Genomic DNA, 17,971 nt, shown 5'->3' on the forward strand with positions numbered 1-17,971 from the left:
AAACATTTTGTTAAATTACTGTAGATGTCGATCTCACGGTGGACTTTGAAACGTTGTGTTTTTTCTTTTATTTAAGCCAGTCGACAGACTGGCTGATATAAACGGGTCGATCGAGTTTCCTGCCTTTCTATGGGCAAATTTTTGGAACGGGAGAGTAGATAATTTTGACGCCAGAAATGGCAGGCCTATGGCTTCAAGCGATTAAACGCCAATTGGTTTTTAACCGTTGTGCTGCAAACAGGACCCCTCCGCGTAAGTTTTTTTGAGGTGCAGAAATGACAAGGCTAAGGCTTCACGCGAATAAACGACAATTCGTTTTTAACCCTTGTGCTGCTAAAAGCGTAAGTCGCGTAGGTCATTCTCGAGGGTGGTCTCTATCTAGCTCTTATCATGGTGGGGGATCTTTTAACGACGTACTCGAGTTCAAAATTCTCGTAACTCCAAGGCACTGAGGTTAAAATGCACGTATCTCTTTTATCGACATGCTCGAGTTCAAAATTCTCGTAACTCCAAGGCATTGTGGTTAAAATGCACGTATCTCCGATTCGTTTATTGAGACTTGGACTCTCTTTGAGTTACAATGCACGTATCTCTGTCGTTCTCCGATTCGTTTCATTATCTGTAAGACCAAGCCTTTCATGGAAGGAACACATAAATATCCATTCTGTTTGAAATTAATCATTTCATATTTCATTATTAGTAAGACCAAGCCTTTCAAGGAAGGGACACATATTATAAAAAAAACGTTTTTACAAACGGAAAAAACCTGATATACATAGAGTCTTGGCGTCTTTTATGATGTCTGTTGAGGCGTGTCTAGTGTTCTGTCCAAATTTCCCCCAAAACGAGTTAAGCATAAGCTTACTAAGGCATCTCAACCCCTCGTTCTTTTCAATTTTATCTATATCTAGATCTATCCCCTCAACTTCTTTGTAATTCCTGACATATTTCTCTTTGTCCTCCTGCGTGACGCAATCGGCGGGGAAACCGCTAGCCAGGGTTTTATATTCGAGAAAGGCATTGACGTAGTCTTTAAAAACACCACCCTGTTTAGTCTCGGTGTCGTATTGTGTGATCTTGTACGACCAGGCTTCGTACATGTAAGTAATAGTGTACCCCCTCTCTAAAGCATACCTTAGCTCGTCTGTAACCCAGGTACCCCGCAGCTCTCTCTCGTCAGGTCTGTGTGTACCTAAAAGATGCACTGTTCACACGGCCAAAATTTTCACACTGTTGATCTCGGGAAAGCGAGAAAAAAAAGTTGAAAATATTCAACTTTTTTTTCTCTCTTTGCTCGGCACAGCCAATAGGGGGCTTGCGAAAATGACGTCACTCTTGAAAAAGCGTAGGTATGTAATTTTTTAAATTTATTAAGAGGAAATGGATCGATTAACAGTAAAATCAGTTGATTGAATTTAATATTGATTAAGGATTAAATGGATAAAAATAACTAAAACAATTGCAATCGCTGAAACTTCAGTCAAATGATAAACCTGGCACATATCGTTTGTTTTTTGGCCTTGGTCCAATTCAAGACGTTTTTTATAATATATGTACTTCAGTCTTATTGTAATTAAAATTTAAATAATTATATTTTTGCTTTACGGTCATATATTTGGGGTTGATCTATTTTTAATTGCTTAAAGAAGTACTTAAGTATCGTTAATTACATTTAACTTTTATCCAATAACATTGATTTCGACAAGCATATAATGTTGTACTTTATTTATGAAAGAAGTTTAAATTTTGAAATATGGAAGAAAAATATTTGTTTCGTATACACTGTATACATAAACAGTGTTGCCGAGATCAGACCAACAGCTTCCTTTATGTACAACCCCCAATACTGCCAACGCGTGATGTCATGCTAAATTATACAGGGTGTAAATTAATGTTTAGAATTCATGTTTTATTGTATGGAAGTGACAACGAGTGACAAGTTACAAAAATTATACTGGAGAATATGCCTGAATGCAACAAAATATTTTAAAGCACAGTCCTACGATTAGTCTTAAAACCTGGGCCTCAAATTACAACCTCTAAACTGTTTGGTAAACAGCTCAACGTAAATATTCGAAGTGTCTACCGTTGTGGTTGAGGCACTCTTCCAGACGACTGTCCGTGTCTTGCATTACATTTGCAACCACTAAACTCATGACGCATGGTAAGACTAATGGTATTGCCGTCTTAGGAAATCCTCGTCCGTTAAGGCTTGATGTAGGGCGTTATGATAATGCCGGTAGTAATGCCCTTGTAAACTGGCACGAACAGTAGAATGGCTTAGTGCAACTTCTTGTTCCACCGCCCTACCACTAGCATGAGATTGGCTTTAAAACTTTCTAAGATGTCAAAGTCTCTATCCTCATTACAGACTATACAGTCTCTTCTACGTTCACGATTTTGCACTACCGAAATCATGAAAGTCCTCGCACTCAAATGCTGTCGGTGTGGAGACCGTTCGGCATAAAGCACTGCCTTAAGTTGAACCAGAGAGAATTTTACACATGTGTAAAATTCTTTCTCGTTGAACGTTACCGCGACCTTCACCCAAAATAAACGTGCTGTCCAATTTTTCCTGGTTAGAATAAGTTGGCATTTTGCTAGGAAACGAGACCAACTACTGTAATTCTACTACTTAGGTGCGACACTGAAAGACCCTGTATATCTAAAGAGACCGGAAGTTCCTCAAAGCCCTCAAAGTTGAGTTTTCAAAGATTGTCAGCTTGAGCAGGTCATGGTGTGTATAGTGGTGAAGGTCGCTTTATCGTTCGACACGTGACACCACGGTATGTTTGGTTCTCCAATGTCCTGAGCCCATAGGTCCAAACAATTACCATCCTGTTTTTCGGCTCAGCGTTGCCGTATTGCCGGTCCCATTTGAAATACAAGGTCTGTAGTGTTACAATTGTAACAATACGCCTGTTAAAAAGGCACAAATGCTGAAAAAAGAAACCATTGTAATAATGGTTAGCCCCCTAACCTTAAACTTTGAACAAAATAAAGAAAACATGAAGGTTTCTTTGGGAATAACTTCGAAGTAGAAGGTCCGAGTTGTCTATGGAACCGAGAAAAAAGACCGTAGTGAAAACAAATCGTCGTTACGTAGCAGTTAGGATCGAATTTAATTAGTTAGTGACTCTCTTAGCATAATGCCAGTGTATTCAAACCAGGGAAATTGAACATGATGTTTACGAGGATTACCCAAGACAGCAAAACCTTTGCGTGAACTAATTGAAGCCGATCCATTATTTTTTAGAAAGGTACTGTTCTCTGACGAGGCTATTTAGGGATGGTGCCTTAAACCGTCATAACGTGCATTTTTGGGAGGGCATTCTTGGAAACCAAATTTCGGACCCTTTTCTTGATAAGAAAATCTCTGATGGCATTTAATTGGACTTCCTGCGTCATGAGTTCGTTGCTTGAAAGTTATTGCAAGACATGGGCAGATGAAGAGTGCCTGCACCACAATGGTAATCACATTGAACATTTACGTTGACGTTGATGTGTACCAAACAGATTAGAGGTAGTAAATTGAGGCCCAAATTCGAAGAATAATCGCAAGACTGTGCTTTAAAATTTTCTGTTGCTCCCCCCACTTGACTGGTATGCTCGGTGATATTTCAGTAGAAGAAAATTTATGTAATTAGGGATAGCGAGAGATGGCTAGTAGACTGCGTATTTTTGTAATTCCAAAACAGAGCTGGAAATTAGCTTTCTTATAATCTTTAAAAGGAAATATACTATAAACACTACATTACATAGACAAACTAAAATACAACTTAAGCCTTGGTCGTAAAGAACGTCGAAAAGCTTACTTTAAATGATATAAAAACCTCTATTAACTGTAATTATTTACCTGAATTACTTATCTAGACGAAAATTCGATCTGATAACGACGTATTTCTTATTAAAGGTGTTACAGTTAATTAGAAAATACATATAATGGTGCTCAAGCTCGGATGAAATACCGAAGTAATTTGTTAGCGTCTACTGCTAGGAAATTAGGAAAATAAGCAAAAAAAGACAACATTTACAATTTGTCAACGTAACTTGTTAGCACCCACAAACCTACACCGAGAAAAAAATATCCTGCTTAAATTACAGGAAAGCCCAAGCAGCAACAGTAGCCAAGACTTCCTGTGAATTTTACAGATTGATTCTGTAAAAAAATTTCGCAGCAAAAAACTGTATTTATTGCAGGAGAATAGCATGTAGTTTATCTAGGATTTAAGGCGGTAGATATCGCAGGCATGTTCGTAAAAATTACAATAACAGAGCTAAAATCTACATAACATAAATACGTAGATATTACAGGAGTGTGGTGTAATTTTTGCTGGAAGACTAGTAAAATCTACAGAACATAAATACGTAGATATTTCAGGAGTATGGTGAAATTTTTGCTGGAAGAATAGTAAAATCTACAGAACATAAATACGTAGATATTGCAGGAGTATGGTGTAATTTTTGCTGGAAGACCAGTAAAATCCACAGGATAGAAGTACGAAGATATTGCAGGAGTATGGTGTAATTTTTGCTGGAAGACCAGTAAAATCCTCAGGATAGAAGTACGAAAATATTACAGTAATATGGTGTAATTTTTGATGGAGGACTAGTAAAATCTGCAGGATAGAAACACAAAGATGATACACGAGTATGACGTAATTTTTGCTGGAGGACTAGTAAAATCTGCAGGATAGAAACACAAAGATGATACAGGAGTATGACGTAATTTTTGCTGGAGGACTAGTAAAATCTGCATGATAGAAACACAAAGATGTTACAGGAGTATGACGTAGTTTTTGCTGGGAGACTAGTAAAATCTGCAGGATAGAAACACAAAGATGTTACAGGAGTATGACCATGAATTTATTTATTAACATGAATATATATGTGTATCATTAGCCTTTCTATCGTGCTATTCAGGGATGGGAGGGAACTTTCTATTACACACGCGTTTAACGTCATCGCGGTAGCCAATCAAAATAAAGACACCTGGAAGTTCGAACAGCAGACGACAAGTTTATCACTATTGTCTGAGCGGACTGAGCCTCATACAATTTTCGGTTATTTTTACCAAACTGCATCAATTTAATCTTAAAAATGATCGCCGATGCGTAAAAAATATCTCAGAACGATGTCCGAAGTTGATATTAAGCTTTTAAAAGAAATTATAGCAAGTGCGTGCAATGTTTTTCCAAATCTGAATCTGAAAACTGTTGGTGAAGTGATAAGCCTTGGCCATAAAGTAAACGAGAGATTTGAAAATAAACTTCTAACATTTGAAATCGTGAGGATTGATAATGCTGGTTTTTTCCCGCTGTTGGTGGTAAAATTAACGCTGTAGTTGAGCAATTTGCAAGCATAAATATCCTTTCACATGACAAGAGCTTTAGCGTTGAAAGAGAAGAAAATGTGGTATCAGATCCCGTGAAAGTAGTTGTTTCTTCTCATACGTGGTCTGCCCACTTGGTTGTTTTTGGAAGAACCGTGCAAAACCTGAGAAAATTGGCAACATTGGTTAATGAAGTATGGGAAATTGACAAGGAATTTATTGAATTATTGCGTAAAGTCTCCTCTTTTGGATCACTTGAACCGGGTGGAGTGAAAGTTTGTTGCGGAATAACCGTTGATGAATTTGATGCTTTGAATATAAAAGGAATTGAACATTCTGATTGCAAGATTAAGCGGTGGTATCCAGGTGGAGCGTACGTTTACGAAGCACCAAACTGCTCACTTATAATTAATATAAACCAAAAATTTCGATTGCCAGCATACCCATTTCATCGATGTCTGAATTGCCAGGCCTTTTTATCAAGACGAGTAAAAAGAAAATCGCAAAGTCTTTCCCTGCCGCAAGCTAAACGGGTCTGTGTTACAAATACTGAACAAAAAAAGCAACTATTATTCGCAAAGGATTTGGTGAACTTTCTACCATGAGTTCTACAGTAAGAAGTGCCAGAACTGTGCCAGAAATTAATCGGAACTCCCACAAATACTTTGTCAAGAATACCAATTCGTTTTTTGACACCTACAACTCGGACGAAGCGGCTCTTCAATTTAAGGAAGAAGAGAGTCTTGCAAAATAATGAAATTGCCATGCTTAGGAAACGATTATCGAAATTCGAAGTTAAGCTATCGGAGAAGCAATCAAAAGAATTAGAAGATATTGTATCACGAATAGAGTCAGAATTCAAAGATGATCTTAATGAGGTCTTAGATGAAAATCCAAAAACAAAAGCTCAACTGAGGCAAATATGGAAAAAAGATAGAATGAATAGACATTCCCAAGATACTCTGGCTTTTAAACATGATCAGAAGAAATACGGTAAGTTTAAGTGATGGTTATATCATGGATTAAGCTTATTTTAATGTTTATTTCTTGTAATTCAAAGTTACGGGAAATAGAGGTAACAAGTGCTCCCTCATCACCTACAGAATTGCACTGTCAGTTTATATCAGAAGCCCAGCAGCCTACGCCGCGCTTAAAAGTTTCCATATCCTAAATCTGCCAAGTGAGTCTACGTTGAAACATTTTACAAGGCACCACCTTGATAAACCGGGAATATCAAATACCTACCTCGAATCTCAACGGGACCTTTATGAGAAGCTAAAAATTGAGCAGGGAAAAAAGGGCCTTAAAGTCCCTCTTGGTGAAAGAATCATGATTTTTGATGAAGTGCGAGTAATAGGTAAAATAATGTGGAATTCAAAGAACCATGAGATAACTGGATATGCAATGAGCGAACATGACTTCACAATGCTAGGAGATATTTATCAACAAATTGCGGGTGCCATGGAAAACGAAACCACCTATATTCTTCAATTCTTATGAGAGACCTTTCTCATAACTTCGATGTTCTTGGGCCATATTTCACCTTCGCTGGATCCGTTAATCGGAAACATTTGTACACCTGCTTAATGAATACGATACGTGTTTTTGAGTTCAATGACTTTCATGTTCGAGCCTGTGTGTGTGATGGTGCTAGCACAAATTTAAGGGTAATTAAATTCACGATGGGACACCCCAAGACGTCATTTGGGAAAAAAGATGGCTCTCACGTGATTGATCCTTCTTTTGAAAATCCTTTCTGGCCAGGCCGCAGAATTCATTGGATAATTTGCCCCACTCACGAAGTAATGAATTAAAATAAATTTTTTGACACAGAGGGGCTTATACAGTTGCAAAATCATGGTAACATATTTTTATTTTTGGACCTAGCTGAAAAGTTTGATCAATCAACTTCACGCCTCTCGAAATCCAGAAGGTGCTAGAAAGTTTAGAAGTTCATCAGGGGTTCGTTTTGGATGGTCAGTGATTGAAAAGCACTACGAAAGGGAAGTAGTCAGGATGAAACAAAACCTTCCAAAACTTGTAAAAAACTTGCAGAATAGTTATATTGAGAGGGACTCTTGGACAAAATTAAATGTCAAACCCGCAAAAATAATGCAGGCAAGAATTCTTAAATTTCGCCATTTTCATGAATTGCACATCAAATTATTAACGGTTTGAATGAACTTACTTAAATAGCAAGAGCAGATGTTGATGGCATTGCTACACTATGCAAAACCACCAGCAATTTCTTCCTGTATTTCTAGCTCTCAATCGGCAGAAGAAACTCTAGAAGTGACAGAAGTTCCAGCTGATGCCACCGAAGTATTAGCTGTGTACGATTACTTAAAAGCCTGTAACTACATTTTTGCGAGAGGAATTCTCCAGCAATTTTCTCTCTGGAGACTGGATCATCCCGTATTGAAAAGGATTGATGAGGGGTTTAATTTTTTCGCTTCCTGGATTGACTCAATTGAAAGTAAAAATATCTTACTAATGCAACATTTTATTTGTAATATTTAAAAGCTTATTTTTAAATCGAAATATAATTTCAGAGGAACCTGATTTTGAACAAGCCCATTTTCTTTCCTGGCAAGTAAGTTTTTTCTGTAATTTGCGTGATTAGTTATGGACACTTATTCTCAGTATATTTTAGACGTGGGATTTGCTGCGTATCATGTATTACGGATTTAGAAATCTCTCTGATGACTATTTGAAAGCCAACCCTGGTTATTTCTTGTCACCCGGCAAAATTAATGGTAGCGCGGTTGAAACCCTCTTCAGTCAATTTAAATTTAGCGCGGCCGGAAAATTATCAGGGATAAACTATGCTACAGCGAGAAGAGCTTTCTTGATAAAAAGAGACATTCACGGCATGCACTTTTCTCATGGTGATTATAGAAGTGCACCACTGGCCGTAGCTGATATGGAATTGAAGAAAAGTAAATCCAAAATTCTACCAATGGTTTAAACAAGAATTCAATGTAAAATAAGCATTTAATTAAAAGAATGAATGTAAAATATTACAGATCTAAAATTTTTCTTCGCTTTATAATTCGTTTTGAACGTGGAAAGAGTGACGTAGATGTTTGAGGGTTAATTTCTTTTGTACAATTAAGATCACATTCTGTTTGGGTTTTGGTCTTATAATTTAAATAGGAACTATTTTTGATGCCAGAAGACGATGGCTGCGCATTATCACATTTAGTTTTCGCAGTAATTTCTTGATAATCAGGACTAGCGAGGGGTGCTTCTGCGACATTTTCCCCTCGTTTAGGTTTGCGCAATTTTTTATTATCACAGTCTTTAGGAAAAGGTTTCAACTTCTTTCCAATCACAGTTTTCTTTTTCTTCTTTTTATTTGTGGCGAATCCATACAGATCATCGCGCAGCATAGAGCCTCCTTTTGACATTCCCTTTCCTGCGTCGACCTATATTAAATTAATTATTCAATATAATAAGGCTTAAGCATACTTGCAATTTGAAAACGATATTAGTTGACCTTTAACTGATTGTACGAACTGAAGAAAGCTCCGACTCTAGCATGGACTAATTTTCTGACAAATATTTTGAAAAAGGTTTCCCTATTTTTGAGGTCAAACAAACGATGGTCTTCCTCTTCCATATTGCTAACAGCTTTTTCAAATTCTTCTTGTAAAATTATGTCATTTTTCATATGAGAACAAATCACCTAACCATTAAAGATTTCAAGGTCTTATTTTCTTTTTCAAAATCGAATTAGATTAAAGAACCACCATATTACCTTGATTGCGTTTGCTCCATACAATTTCATGGTTTCTTTATTGGCAACTTTATTCAACTCTCTTTCAAATATTAAAAGGAAATGGTTCAGTTCCTTTCGGGGAAATAATAAACCACCCCTATCTCGGTCTTTCAAGGACACCTCCAGAGTATTTTTCTCTTTTTCGCTCATCGTTATCGACGTTATGAAATTTACATATTCAATGTTTGGTTGGCCTTTCTTATTCCTGGCTTCCTTGTGGAGGCTCATCATTTGACCCAGGCACCCTCCAGCTAGTGTAATTAATCTTAATTGCTGATCACCATCAATGAATCTAAAAAACATATTTAATTAGCAGGGGAATTGTAAATTATGTATTTCACATGTAGCATATCACATACTCTAGTTTATTGTTGTTCAGGTCAATGTTAGCGTTTGATCTTGGTGTGTTGATTGTGTCTTCTCTGAGGCTAACTTTCATTAAAATTTCAAAGGTAGAATGTGCGACGGCATGAAAAACTGAGACTATGTCACTCAGACTATGACTTTCCGAGTACGTTCTTAAAATACTGATTAAAATATCACATTCTTTAGAAAAAGGCACAGATGACTCTTCCAAATTGTTGTCAAGAGCCTTGCAAATTAATCCCAAAGTAGAATACCATTGCCTTTCCATTTCCATTTGCTTGTCCTCATTTTTGACTTTGTTTTCTTGCGCAATGTTTTCATAAAGATTCAGAAATGTACTTCTCAGTTCTTACACTAGATCTACTTTAGATGAGTTTGTTGATGTTGCCGAACCAGATTGTCTAAATCCTATGTCTTGTATCAGTTTTATTTTGGAAGCTTTGCAACCTTCAACATTTGCTATTAAGTTGTTTTCCACGTTTAACACCAAATCTTCTTGAGGAACATTTTTAATTCGAGACGATATTATTTGAACATCCCTTTGTTTTCGAGTCTCCAACCTCTTTTTGGTGATTTTACCAGAACTGCTCTTTGGCTTCGTCACTTTCTTTGTCCTAGGCTTAGGATCACTTTGATGATTAGCCATCTCTTTATGCTATACTATTCTATAGATCAGTGGAAATATCTTGTATGAGCATCATATCGAAAGTCCTGAAAATAATATTAGATTCATTTGTTTTAAAACCATACCTTAATAGTTCTCAATCCCTGTCTCTCTCTTGAGACTCATGCCAAACGCAACGCGTTCCCGGACTCCGGAGTGAACAGCTCTAGAACAGTCTGGGAAATAGCACACTTCCTCTGGTCCAAAACCACTTTATTAATTGCTTGGACCTGTTTTTTAATTCAAAAAGTGGGGGTTACTGGTCCTCGAGACCAGTTTATTAATTGCAAATCTATAGAAGAACAAAGGCTGGGACCACTACGGCGACCACTTTATTATTTAGGACACTAGGGGGGTCACTAGTCCCAAGGACTAGTTTAAAAAATATCCTTATTTCCCAGACTGTAGTCTAGAAGCATTAAGCGTCGTCTGCTTTAAAAACAAACCTCCAGAAATTCTCTGACGTCACGCATACTAAGCCCCTCCCATCCCTAAATATGTAGTTTAACTAGTCAATGCACATATATATTCATGTTAATAAATAAATTCATGGTATGACGTAATTTTTGCTGGGAGACTAGTAAAATCTACAGGATACAAATACGTAGATATTACAGGAGTATGACTTAATTTTTGCTGGGAGACTAGTAAAATCTGCAAGATAGAAATACGAAGATATTACAGGAGTATGACGTAATTTTCGGTGGGAGACTAGTAAAATCTACTGGATAGAAATACGAAGATATTACAGGAGTATGACGTAATTTTCGGTGGGAGACTAGTAAAATCTACTGGATAGAAATAGTTGGTTACAACAGGAGTATGGTGTATTTATAGCTGGGAGACTAGTAAAATCTCAAGTAAAGAAATACGTATATATTGCAGGGGTATGGTGTATTTTTAGCTTGATACAATCAATTAGATATTAAGAACGAGAGGGTATTTACAGCTCAAAAAAATACATGCAGATATTACTGTTTAAAACCTTTTTTTGTTTAAGAAGAACTAGAAATCAAGTATGATCGATAAAATTTATTTTCTAAATTCATTAATTTTATGAAGCCGGCTTAAACTGAGTCCACATAAGTGGAGAAAGTTTGTTGAAGAGCCCCATGGCTTTAGTATTGACTTCAGCGGTTGTGTCATCATTGATGTCTGCTACAAACCTATATAATAAATTAAAATTGTTATACATTTTTATAGAAGGGATAAAACAATAAAAATTAGAATATTAGAAGTAATGCTACTTTCAGCTTTGCCTTAACTATTTTCACGCTGCTAAATTCTTTAGACTAAAATAATGCAATCTTTATTCCATTCTAACAAACTCAGTCTCTTCACAAAGTCAAGCAAGTGAAAAAACCTCAAATAGATAGACAAAACCATGTCGAGATATCTCAACTTCTTGCCAATTTTTAAACACAATTAATAATATAAATGGATATGGATCTAAGGTTCAAGTCGCAGAAATGTATCATGCCGATTTTGCTGTGAAACATTTTTTCAGCCAAAATTAGCATTAACGTTCCATTCAACGTATATGGTTAGAAATAGCTTCTGCAACGTTTTCAAAAAGCTCCAAGTTTCAAACGTTTATATCTAAATCCCATTTATTTTGAACGGAAACAAAATTTTCGTTGAAAAATTATGTATCTCCAAACCATCTTAATTGTACCCATTGTTGGTTGTCGTTTTGACTTAAGAAATGTTTGGGGAATATTTGAGACTTAGACATCAGTTTTAGTACAAAAAATAAACTGGTTTTACTTGCACTATGTGCGATTAGTTGCAAAGCAAGAAATGTATGATGAATCGTATAGTGTGAATAGGCTCGTAAGTATCTTGTCAGACTAATACTAATGGGATGATGAACCTCTTATGTGAAGAAACCATTTTTGTTTAAGTGTTTTCTTCATATTTTCATTAATATTCTTGCACGCGCTTGGATTCTAGTCCACAAATTTGTTTGAATTTAATGAAGGGAATAAAATCAAGTGCAGCAATATCATTAAAAATATAAAAAAACACGTGTTAAAATGGCATTTTGGTGTTACCTCCTTTAAACCTAAAACTGCCATCTTAAAAAAAACTCCCTCTATGATATTTTCCATAACTATACTTGTGTTCGCGCAGTTGGTTATAGTTCTGAACCTAAGATGTAGTGATACTATTTTAAATCTCACGGAAAAAGTATTCTGGCTATCTGTGCTTATGAATACAACTTTATTAGAAAATAAAATACCTTTGCAAAAATTCCAAAAAAGCGGGACATTTTTCAGGATAATGCATGTTCATAACATAGTATACGCCAAAAAACATTCCAATTCCAGTTGCAATTTCATCATTTGAAATATGGTCGTTTAAGACCGTATTGTCCGCAACCAAAGCAAAATGGGAACAATTATCCAAACCCTCTCCTGAAAAAGAAAAAGGGAGTATATTGGGCAGTAAAATAGTTTTGTAAAAATTTCAATACCTATTACGATCAGCATCGAGTACTTCTCTTTAAATTTTTTAAGTTCCGCGTGGTTTACTTCAGTACCAGGCTAAGATTAAAATACAATATGATTAGTTGTGTGTTAAATTTAGTACTTAAATCATTATGCATTACTTCGACCACTGGGAACACTTGGTTAGGTTCCTCGTTGAAATGATTCATGATCAACAAAATTACGGAACCAATTACTTCAGATTCGGTTCTACTTCCTACATCTTTCAGTTTTTCCAACAACGAGACACAGAATTTTTTTTTTGCTTTTGGAAAAAAATTGCAAAAATAAGGGCGTTTTTTCTTTGAAAAAGACGGTGAATTTTTTAATAAGATCATAGCCAAGAAGTTGCTCCAAATGCACTCTCATTCCAGTAGTTTCAAATAGAAATGGCCAACGTGCCTTAATTTCTTCCAAATCCATTCCTTCACTAATGTCGTGTCTTTGAAGAGCATAAGCATTTCGCATTTTAATCTCCACAACATCTTTATCTGGATTCATTTCAAAATGAAGTTCCGAAAGCTCTTTTCTAATAGTTTCGCAGGTTTTTAGATTTTCTTCACTACTTTCAGGGTTGCAATTAAATGAATCTGTGTTTTTTATTTCTAAACGCGGGGGTTTGAATTTTTAATTTTTTTAACTCTGGGCATAGCGCCAGTTTCTTGGCGCGAAAGATAATCCAGTCTGTTATAAAGTTGTTTCACGAAAAGTGAATCTCCGAGGCCTTGTCCATGCCTTGTATTACGTTTTCTAGCATTTGAGGAGTGATTCGTTAAATTGCGCTTCGAATTCTGGCCTTCAAGTCGTCTACATTTAAAGGTTCTGTTGCAAACACCTTCCCCTTAACATATCCCCATAAGAAGAAATCAAGTGGGGTTAGGTCAGGGGATCTTGCTGGCCCCGGAATTGGTCCACCTCTACCGATCCAACGGTTTGGAAAGTGCTCAGTTGGCCATTGGCGAACATTGACCGCCCAATGTGGTGGCGCACCATCCTGCTCGAACCACAGCTCCTGCATCACTGCTAATGGTAATGCGTCTATCGCATCACTAAGCTCGTGGCGCAGGAAGTGCAAATACCCGTCACCAGTACTGTTGTCCTCGAAGAAGAAAGGTCCGATGATTCTGTTCCCCAGAATGCCACACCAAACATTTATCTTCCATCGAATTTGATGGTAATGTTGCCGTAACATGTATGGATTTCGTTGGGTCCACTAATGTAAGTTATGTCGGTTTACCGTACCATCCCTGTGAAATGTCGCCTCATCAGAAAAAAGAACCTTTCTTAAGAACAATGGATCGGCTTCAATTAGCTCGCGCATGGTAAGACAGAAGTCTTGACGTCTTAGGTAGTCATCGTCCGTTAAGGCTTGATGTAGGCGGATATGATAGGGCCGGTAGTGATGCCGATGTAAAATGTCAAGAACGGTTGAATGGCTTAGACCAACCTCTTCTCCGACCGCTCTACTACTAGTATGAGGATTGGCTTCAAAACGAGCTAGATTGTCGACTTCCCTATCATGATTACCAATTATACGGTCTCTTCTACGTTGACGGTCTTGCACGACGAAACTCCCGAAATCTCGTAGGTTGTCTTTAATGTTCGTGAAGGTTCTTCGAACCGGCCTTCGTCGGTTTGGGAAGCGTTCGGCATAAAGCAATGCCACTTGTTGAACGTTACCGCGAAATTCACCCAAAATAAACGTCATGTTCAATTTTTCTCGGTTGGAGTAGGCTGCCATTCGTCTACGACGATTTACAACGTTTATACGAACTTAGCTGCTAGTAACGACGCGTACGTTTGATTGAATAATGTGCCTTAGTGCCGCGGAAAATTCTGACCTTCATAACCTCGTATGGATTCCTTATCTAAGTAGGACAAAGCCACGAGTTTAATGATGCGATAGACGCATTAACATTAGCAGTGATGCGGGACCTGTGGTTCCAGCAGGATGGTGCGCCACAACATTGGGCGGTCAATGTTCGCCAATGGCTAACTGAGCACTTTCCGAACCGTTGGATCGGTAGAGGTGGACCAATTCCGTGGCCAGAAAGATCCCCTGACCTAACTCCACTTGATTTCTTCTTATGGGGATATGTTAAGGGGAAGGTGTTTGCAACAGAACCTTTAAATGTAGACGACTTGAAGGCCAGAATTCGAAGCACAATTTAACGAATCACTCCTCAAATGCTAGAAAACGTAATACAAGGCATGGAAAATCGTCTTGAAGAGTGCCTACACCACGACGGTAGGCACTTCGAACATTTACGCTCATGGGTTTACCAAACAGCCCTTTAATTTGTAGTGTGATGCCTTAGTTCCTAAGCTTAATCGTAGGTCTTTAACTTTCAAAGTGCGTATCATTAAACGATATTCACTATGATACTTGTTGCACGTTCTCATTTGCATACAATGACACATGTCACACCCTATATACGAGCTCGAAAATGTACTGCAGTGAAGTAGTCCGTCAGGGGTTTTGGGGGTTTTCCACAAAGGTAGGTGTTGATCTGATCTCTTCCACACTGTAGATTGGGTAAACTCCCTTTAGCCTGGAAAAGAGTTAATGTGGTCCCCCTTTTTAAAGGTAGCTCCCTCAGTAGGTCCGAGCTGGCCTCTTATAGGCCAATCTCTCTCTCATCGGTAGTTTGTAAGGTAATGGAGTCAATAATAAGTGATCAAATTGGAAGTTATTGCTCTGAAAATGAGATCCTTCCGCAACGTCAATTTGGGTTCCGCAAGGGGTTCAGTTGCTCAACGCAACTAGTTCAAGCCTTTCACTCTTGGGCCTCTATCTTAGACAAAAGAAACCCGCCCGACGTACATGTGGTCATTTTCGATTGGAAAAAAGTCTTTGATTCGGTACCTCATGATAGACTGGTGATGAAACTTAAAGTCTTGGGAATTAAGGGGAATACTTTACGTTGGGTAGCTGATTTTCTTAGGGAAAGGACACAGCGTGTAGTTTATCAGGGTAAATCCTCCTGTTTTCTTCCTGTTACCTCTGGAGTCCCTCAGGGTTCAATACTTGGTCCGCTACTATTTAACCTATATGCACAAGACCTACCACATAATATATCCCCGCATAGCACTCTTTGGCAGTACGCGGACGATTCTTTTTTATCTCGTGCGGTTACTTGCCAACAGGATTCCCTTAATTTACAAAGGGACATTGATGCAATCGTTGATTGGGGCACGGTTAATCTTTTGAACTTGAATATTAAAAAATGCTCCTATATTATTTTCACTAGAAGGAGACAAGTAATTAATTTTGACTATAGGATAAGTGACACTGTCTTGCCTCGTGTTTTTAATTGTAAATTACTAGGTATTATTTTTACGAGTGACCTTAAATGGGCGAATCATGTTTTCTACATAACTGCGAAAGCCCGTCGTATTTCAGGTATGATACGCAGAATTTTCGGCCGTTCCAAGGCTAGTTTGATTTCATTTAACGCTCTTGTTATACCTTTACTACAATACGGGGTCGAGGTATGGTCACCCTATTTGATGAAAGATAAAAATTCGGTGGAGAGAGTATTGCGGCATTTTACTTCATTTTTTGTTGGACAGCCTTGTATAAACTTGCCTGTTAATAGTTTAAATAACAGAATGGATTATTGTACGCGTCTTAAACATTTGAACATTTTACCTATGTATCTTTTACAACAAAAAGCCTGTCTCACATTTTTATTTAGAATCATTAATGGTTTTTATTATCTACCTTTATTAAACTATGTTAAAATCAATGAACGGCGTGAAATTTTAACCTTTTATATCCCCAAATGTACATGTGACGCGTTTTTATATTCATTTTTAAGTCGCACTATAAGACAATGGAATGTACTTCCTGCTGAAATAAGATGTTGTACGTCGGTGTATAGTTTTAAAAACGACCTCAGTATGCACCTTAAAGCGCAGCCATATCAGGTCTAATGCATATTTTTATGTTAAATTAAATTATTATTCTTTTTTTTTGTGTGTGTACTGGTAACTAGTGAAAAAATGGGACTTGTCTTTTACCTAGTTGCCATCAGTAAAATGTATTTTTTTTACTGAGAAATAAAAATTATTATTAATTATTATTATTATTATTATTAAGAGGGACATAAAGTCTGTCGCATCAAGAAATCCCTCTACGGCCTAAAACAGTCGGGCCGTCAATGGTACAAGAAGTTACATCAAAGACTTTCGGAGATTGGAATGACACCATTGAAGAGAGACCCCTGCTTATACGTTTTAAGAGTCGCGGAAGATGTTATGATCATTGGAGTCTACGTCGACGATCTGATCCTTGCAAGCAACAACCCGGATTGGATGACTGATGTAAAGCTTGAACTTGGGAGAAAATTCGATATGAAGGACATGGGGCCAATCCATCACTGTCTCGGAATGGAATTTTAGCAAGATCTAAAACAAAATACCATCCATGTTTCCCAAGCGAAATATGCAGAAACGGTTCTGAAACGTTTCAACATGCAAGACTCCAAAGCAAAAGCGACTCCAATGGATGCCAACAACAAGTTGCAAAATCCAGAAAACCCAGAAGCAGAAGACATCAGTCGTATTCCGTATCAATCTCTGGTCGGCTCTCTTATGTACCTGGTGGTGTCATCACGACCGGATATGGCGTATTCAGTCAGCGTATTGAGCCAGTTCAACACAAGTTATGACGAAACTCATTGGATTGCCGGGAAAAGAGTTCTGAGATACCCGAAGGGAACTCTTCATCATGGGTTGCTTTATCGGAAGACCGGATTGCCAATCCAGGGTTTCGTTGATGCATACTATGGAGGCTGTCCGAAAGATAGGAAATCATATACTGGATATGTATTCAAACTAGCCGGCGCTGCAGTATCCTGGGAAGCACGGAAACAGTGAACCGTTGCCTTGTCCATATGGCAATGTCCGACGCTACCAAAGAAGCCATATATCTCAAAGGACTTCTCAACGAACTTGGAGCATCAGTTAAGGCGATCGAGCTGTACAACGACAACCAGGGTGCTCAGAAACTCGTTCAGAATCCTGTTTTCCGTGCCAGAACCAAGCACATTGATATCCGGCACCACTTCATTCGAGACACCTACGACCAGGGGCATATAGCCATGCGGTATCTACCAACAGAGGAAATGCCAGCTGACGTCTGTACGAAGAGCCAGTTCCGTCCGAAGCACCTGTTCTGCGTCAAAGTCCTGGGACTGGAAATAATTAAATAACCACCTCCTGGATAGAATATTGAAACCACCGATCTTAAGAGGGACTGTTGTAAATTAGAGATAATAACGGTTGTTATGCTGTTTGCCCATAGCAACAGCTTTATACGGCGACCCCTGGAAGCA

The 17,971-nt window shown here is 37.8% G+C and overlaps 3 protein-coding genes across 4 annotated transcripts; 2 read left to right on the plus strand and 1 right to left on the minus strand.

The window, feature by feature from the left end:
* The first annotated feature begins 4,552 nt into the window (after positions 1 to 4,552).
* On the plus strand, positions 4,553 to 7,694 carry LOC149704646 (uncharacterized). 2 transcript variants are annotated; one of them, XM_089865709.1, is made up of 5 exons: positions 4,553 to 6,325; positions 6,393 to 6,512; positions 6,623 to 7,134; positions 7,220 to 7,504; positions 7,597 to 7,694. In XM_089865709.1, exons 1-3 carry the CDS (start codon positions 6,097 to 6,099, stop codon positions 6,637 to 6,639), a joined length of 366 nt encoding a protein of 121 aa, XP_089721835.1. In that variant the 5' UTR covers positions 4,553 to 6,096; the 3' UTR covers positions 6,640 to 7,134; positions 7,220 to 7,504; positions 7,597 to 7,694. The 2 variants fall into 2 exon arrangements, with proteins under 2 accessions (XP_089721835.1, XP_089721834.1); XM_089865708.1 differs by having other exon boundaries at positions 4,561 to 6,325; positions 6,393 to 7,134.
* On the plus strand, positions 7,015 to 8,300 carry LOC149704647 (uncharacterized). The gene is made up of 4 exons (XM_089865714.1): positions 7,015 to 7,134; positions 7,529 to 7,808; positions 7,885 to 7,925; positions 7,986 to 8,300. The coding sequence occupies exons 1-4, from the start codon at positions 7,015 to 7,017 to the stop codon at positions 8,298 to 8,300; spliced, it is 756 nt and encodes a 251-aa protein (XP_089721840.1).
* Positions 8,301 to 8,345: 45 nt separating this feature from the next.
* LOC149704648 (uncharacterized) lies at positions 8,346 to 10,536 on the minus strand. The gene is made up of 6 exons (XM_089865691.1): positions 10,230 to 10,536; positions 9,734 to 10,144; positions 9,473 to 9,640; positions 9,093 to 9,405; positions 8,832 to 8,977; positions 8,346 to 8,760 (listed from the first exon to the last, which is right to left on the minus strand). Exons 2-5 carry the CDS (start codon positions 9,751 to 9,753, stop codon positions 8,879 to 8,881), a joined length of 600 nt encoding a protein of 199 aa, XP_089721817.1. The 5' UTR covers positions 9,754 to 10,144; positions 10,230 to 10,536; the 3' UTR covers positions 8,346 to 8,760; positions 8,832 to 8,878.
* Positions 10,537 to 17,971: the final 7,435 nt, after the last annotated feature.

This window comes from Phalangium opilio, unplaced genomic scaffold (genome assembly GCF_054372755.1).
Source record: "Phalangium opilio isolate 3A_F unplaced genomic scaffold, DU_Popi_V2 ptg000015l_1, whole genome shotgun sequence".
NCBI lineage: Eukaryota > Metazoa > Arthropoda > Arachnida > Opiliones > Phalangiidae > Phalangium > Phalangium opilio.

Coding starts and splice junctions, on each gene's coding strand:
- LOC149704647 (XM_089865714.1), top strand. CDS start 7,015: ATGGGACACCCCAAGACGTCATTTGGGAAAAAAGATGGCTCTCACGTG. Junction 7,135..7,528: donor TAATTTGCCCCACTCACGAA/GTAATGAATTAA, acceptor TTACTTAAATAG/CAAGAGCAGATGTTGATGGC. Junction 7,809..7,884: donor CTGGATTGACTCAATTGAAA/GTAAAAATATCT, acceptor ATATAATTTCAG/AGGAACCTGATTTTGAACAA.
- LOC149704646 (XM_089865708.1), top strand. CDS start 6,097: ATGCTTAGGAAACGATTATCGAAATTCGAAGTTAAGCTATCGGAGAAG. Junction 6,326..6,392: donor ACATGATCAGAAGAAATACG/GTAAGTTTAAGT, acceptor TGTAATTCAAAG/TTACGGGAAATAGAGGTAAC.
- LOC149704648 (XM_089865691.1), bottom strand. CDS start 9,753: ATGGAAATGGAAAGGCAATG. Junction 9,641..9,733: donor ATGGAAATGGAAAGGCAATG/GTATTCTACTTT, acceptor TATTTTAATCAG/TATTTTAAGAACGTACTCGG. Junction 8,978..9,092: donor ATGGAGCAAACGCAATCAAG/GTAATATGGTGG, acceptor TTTTACAAGAAG/AATTTGAAAAAGCTGTTAGC.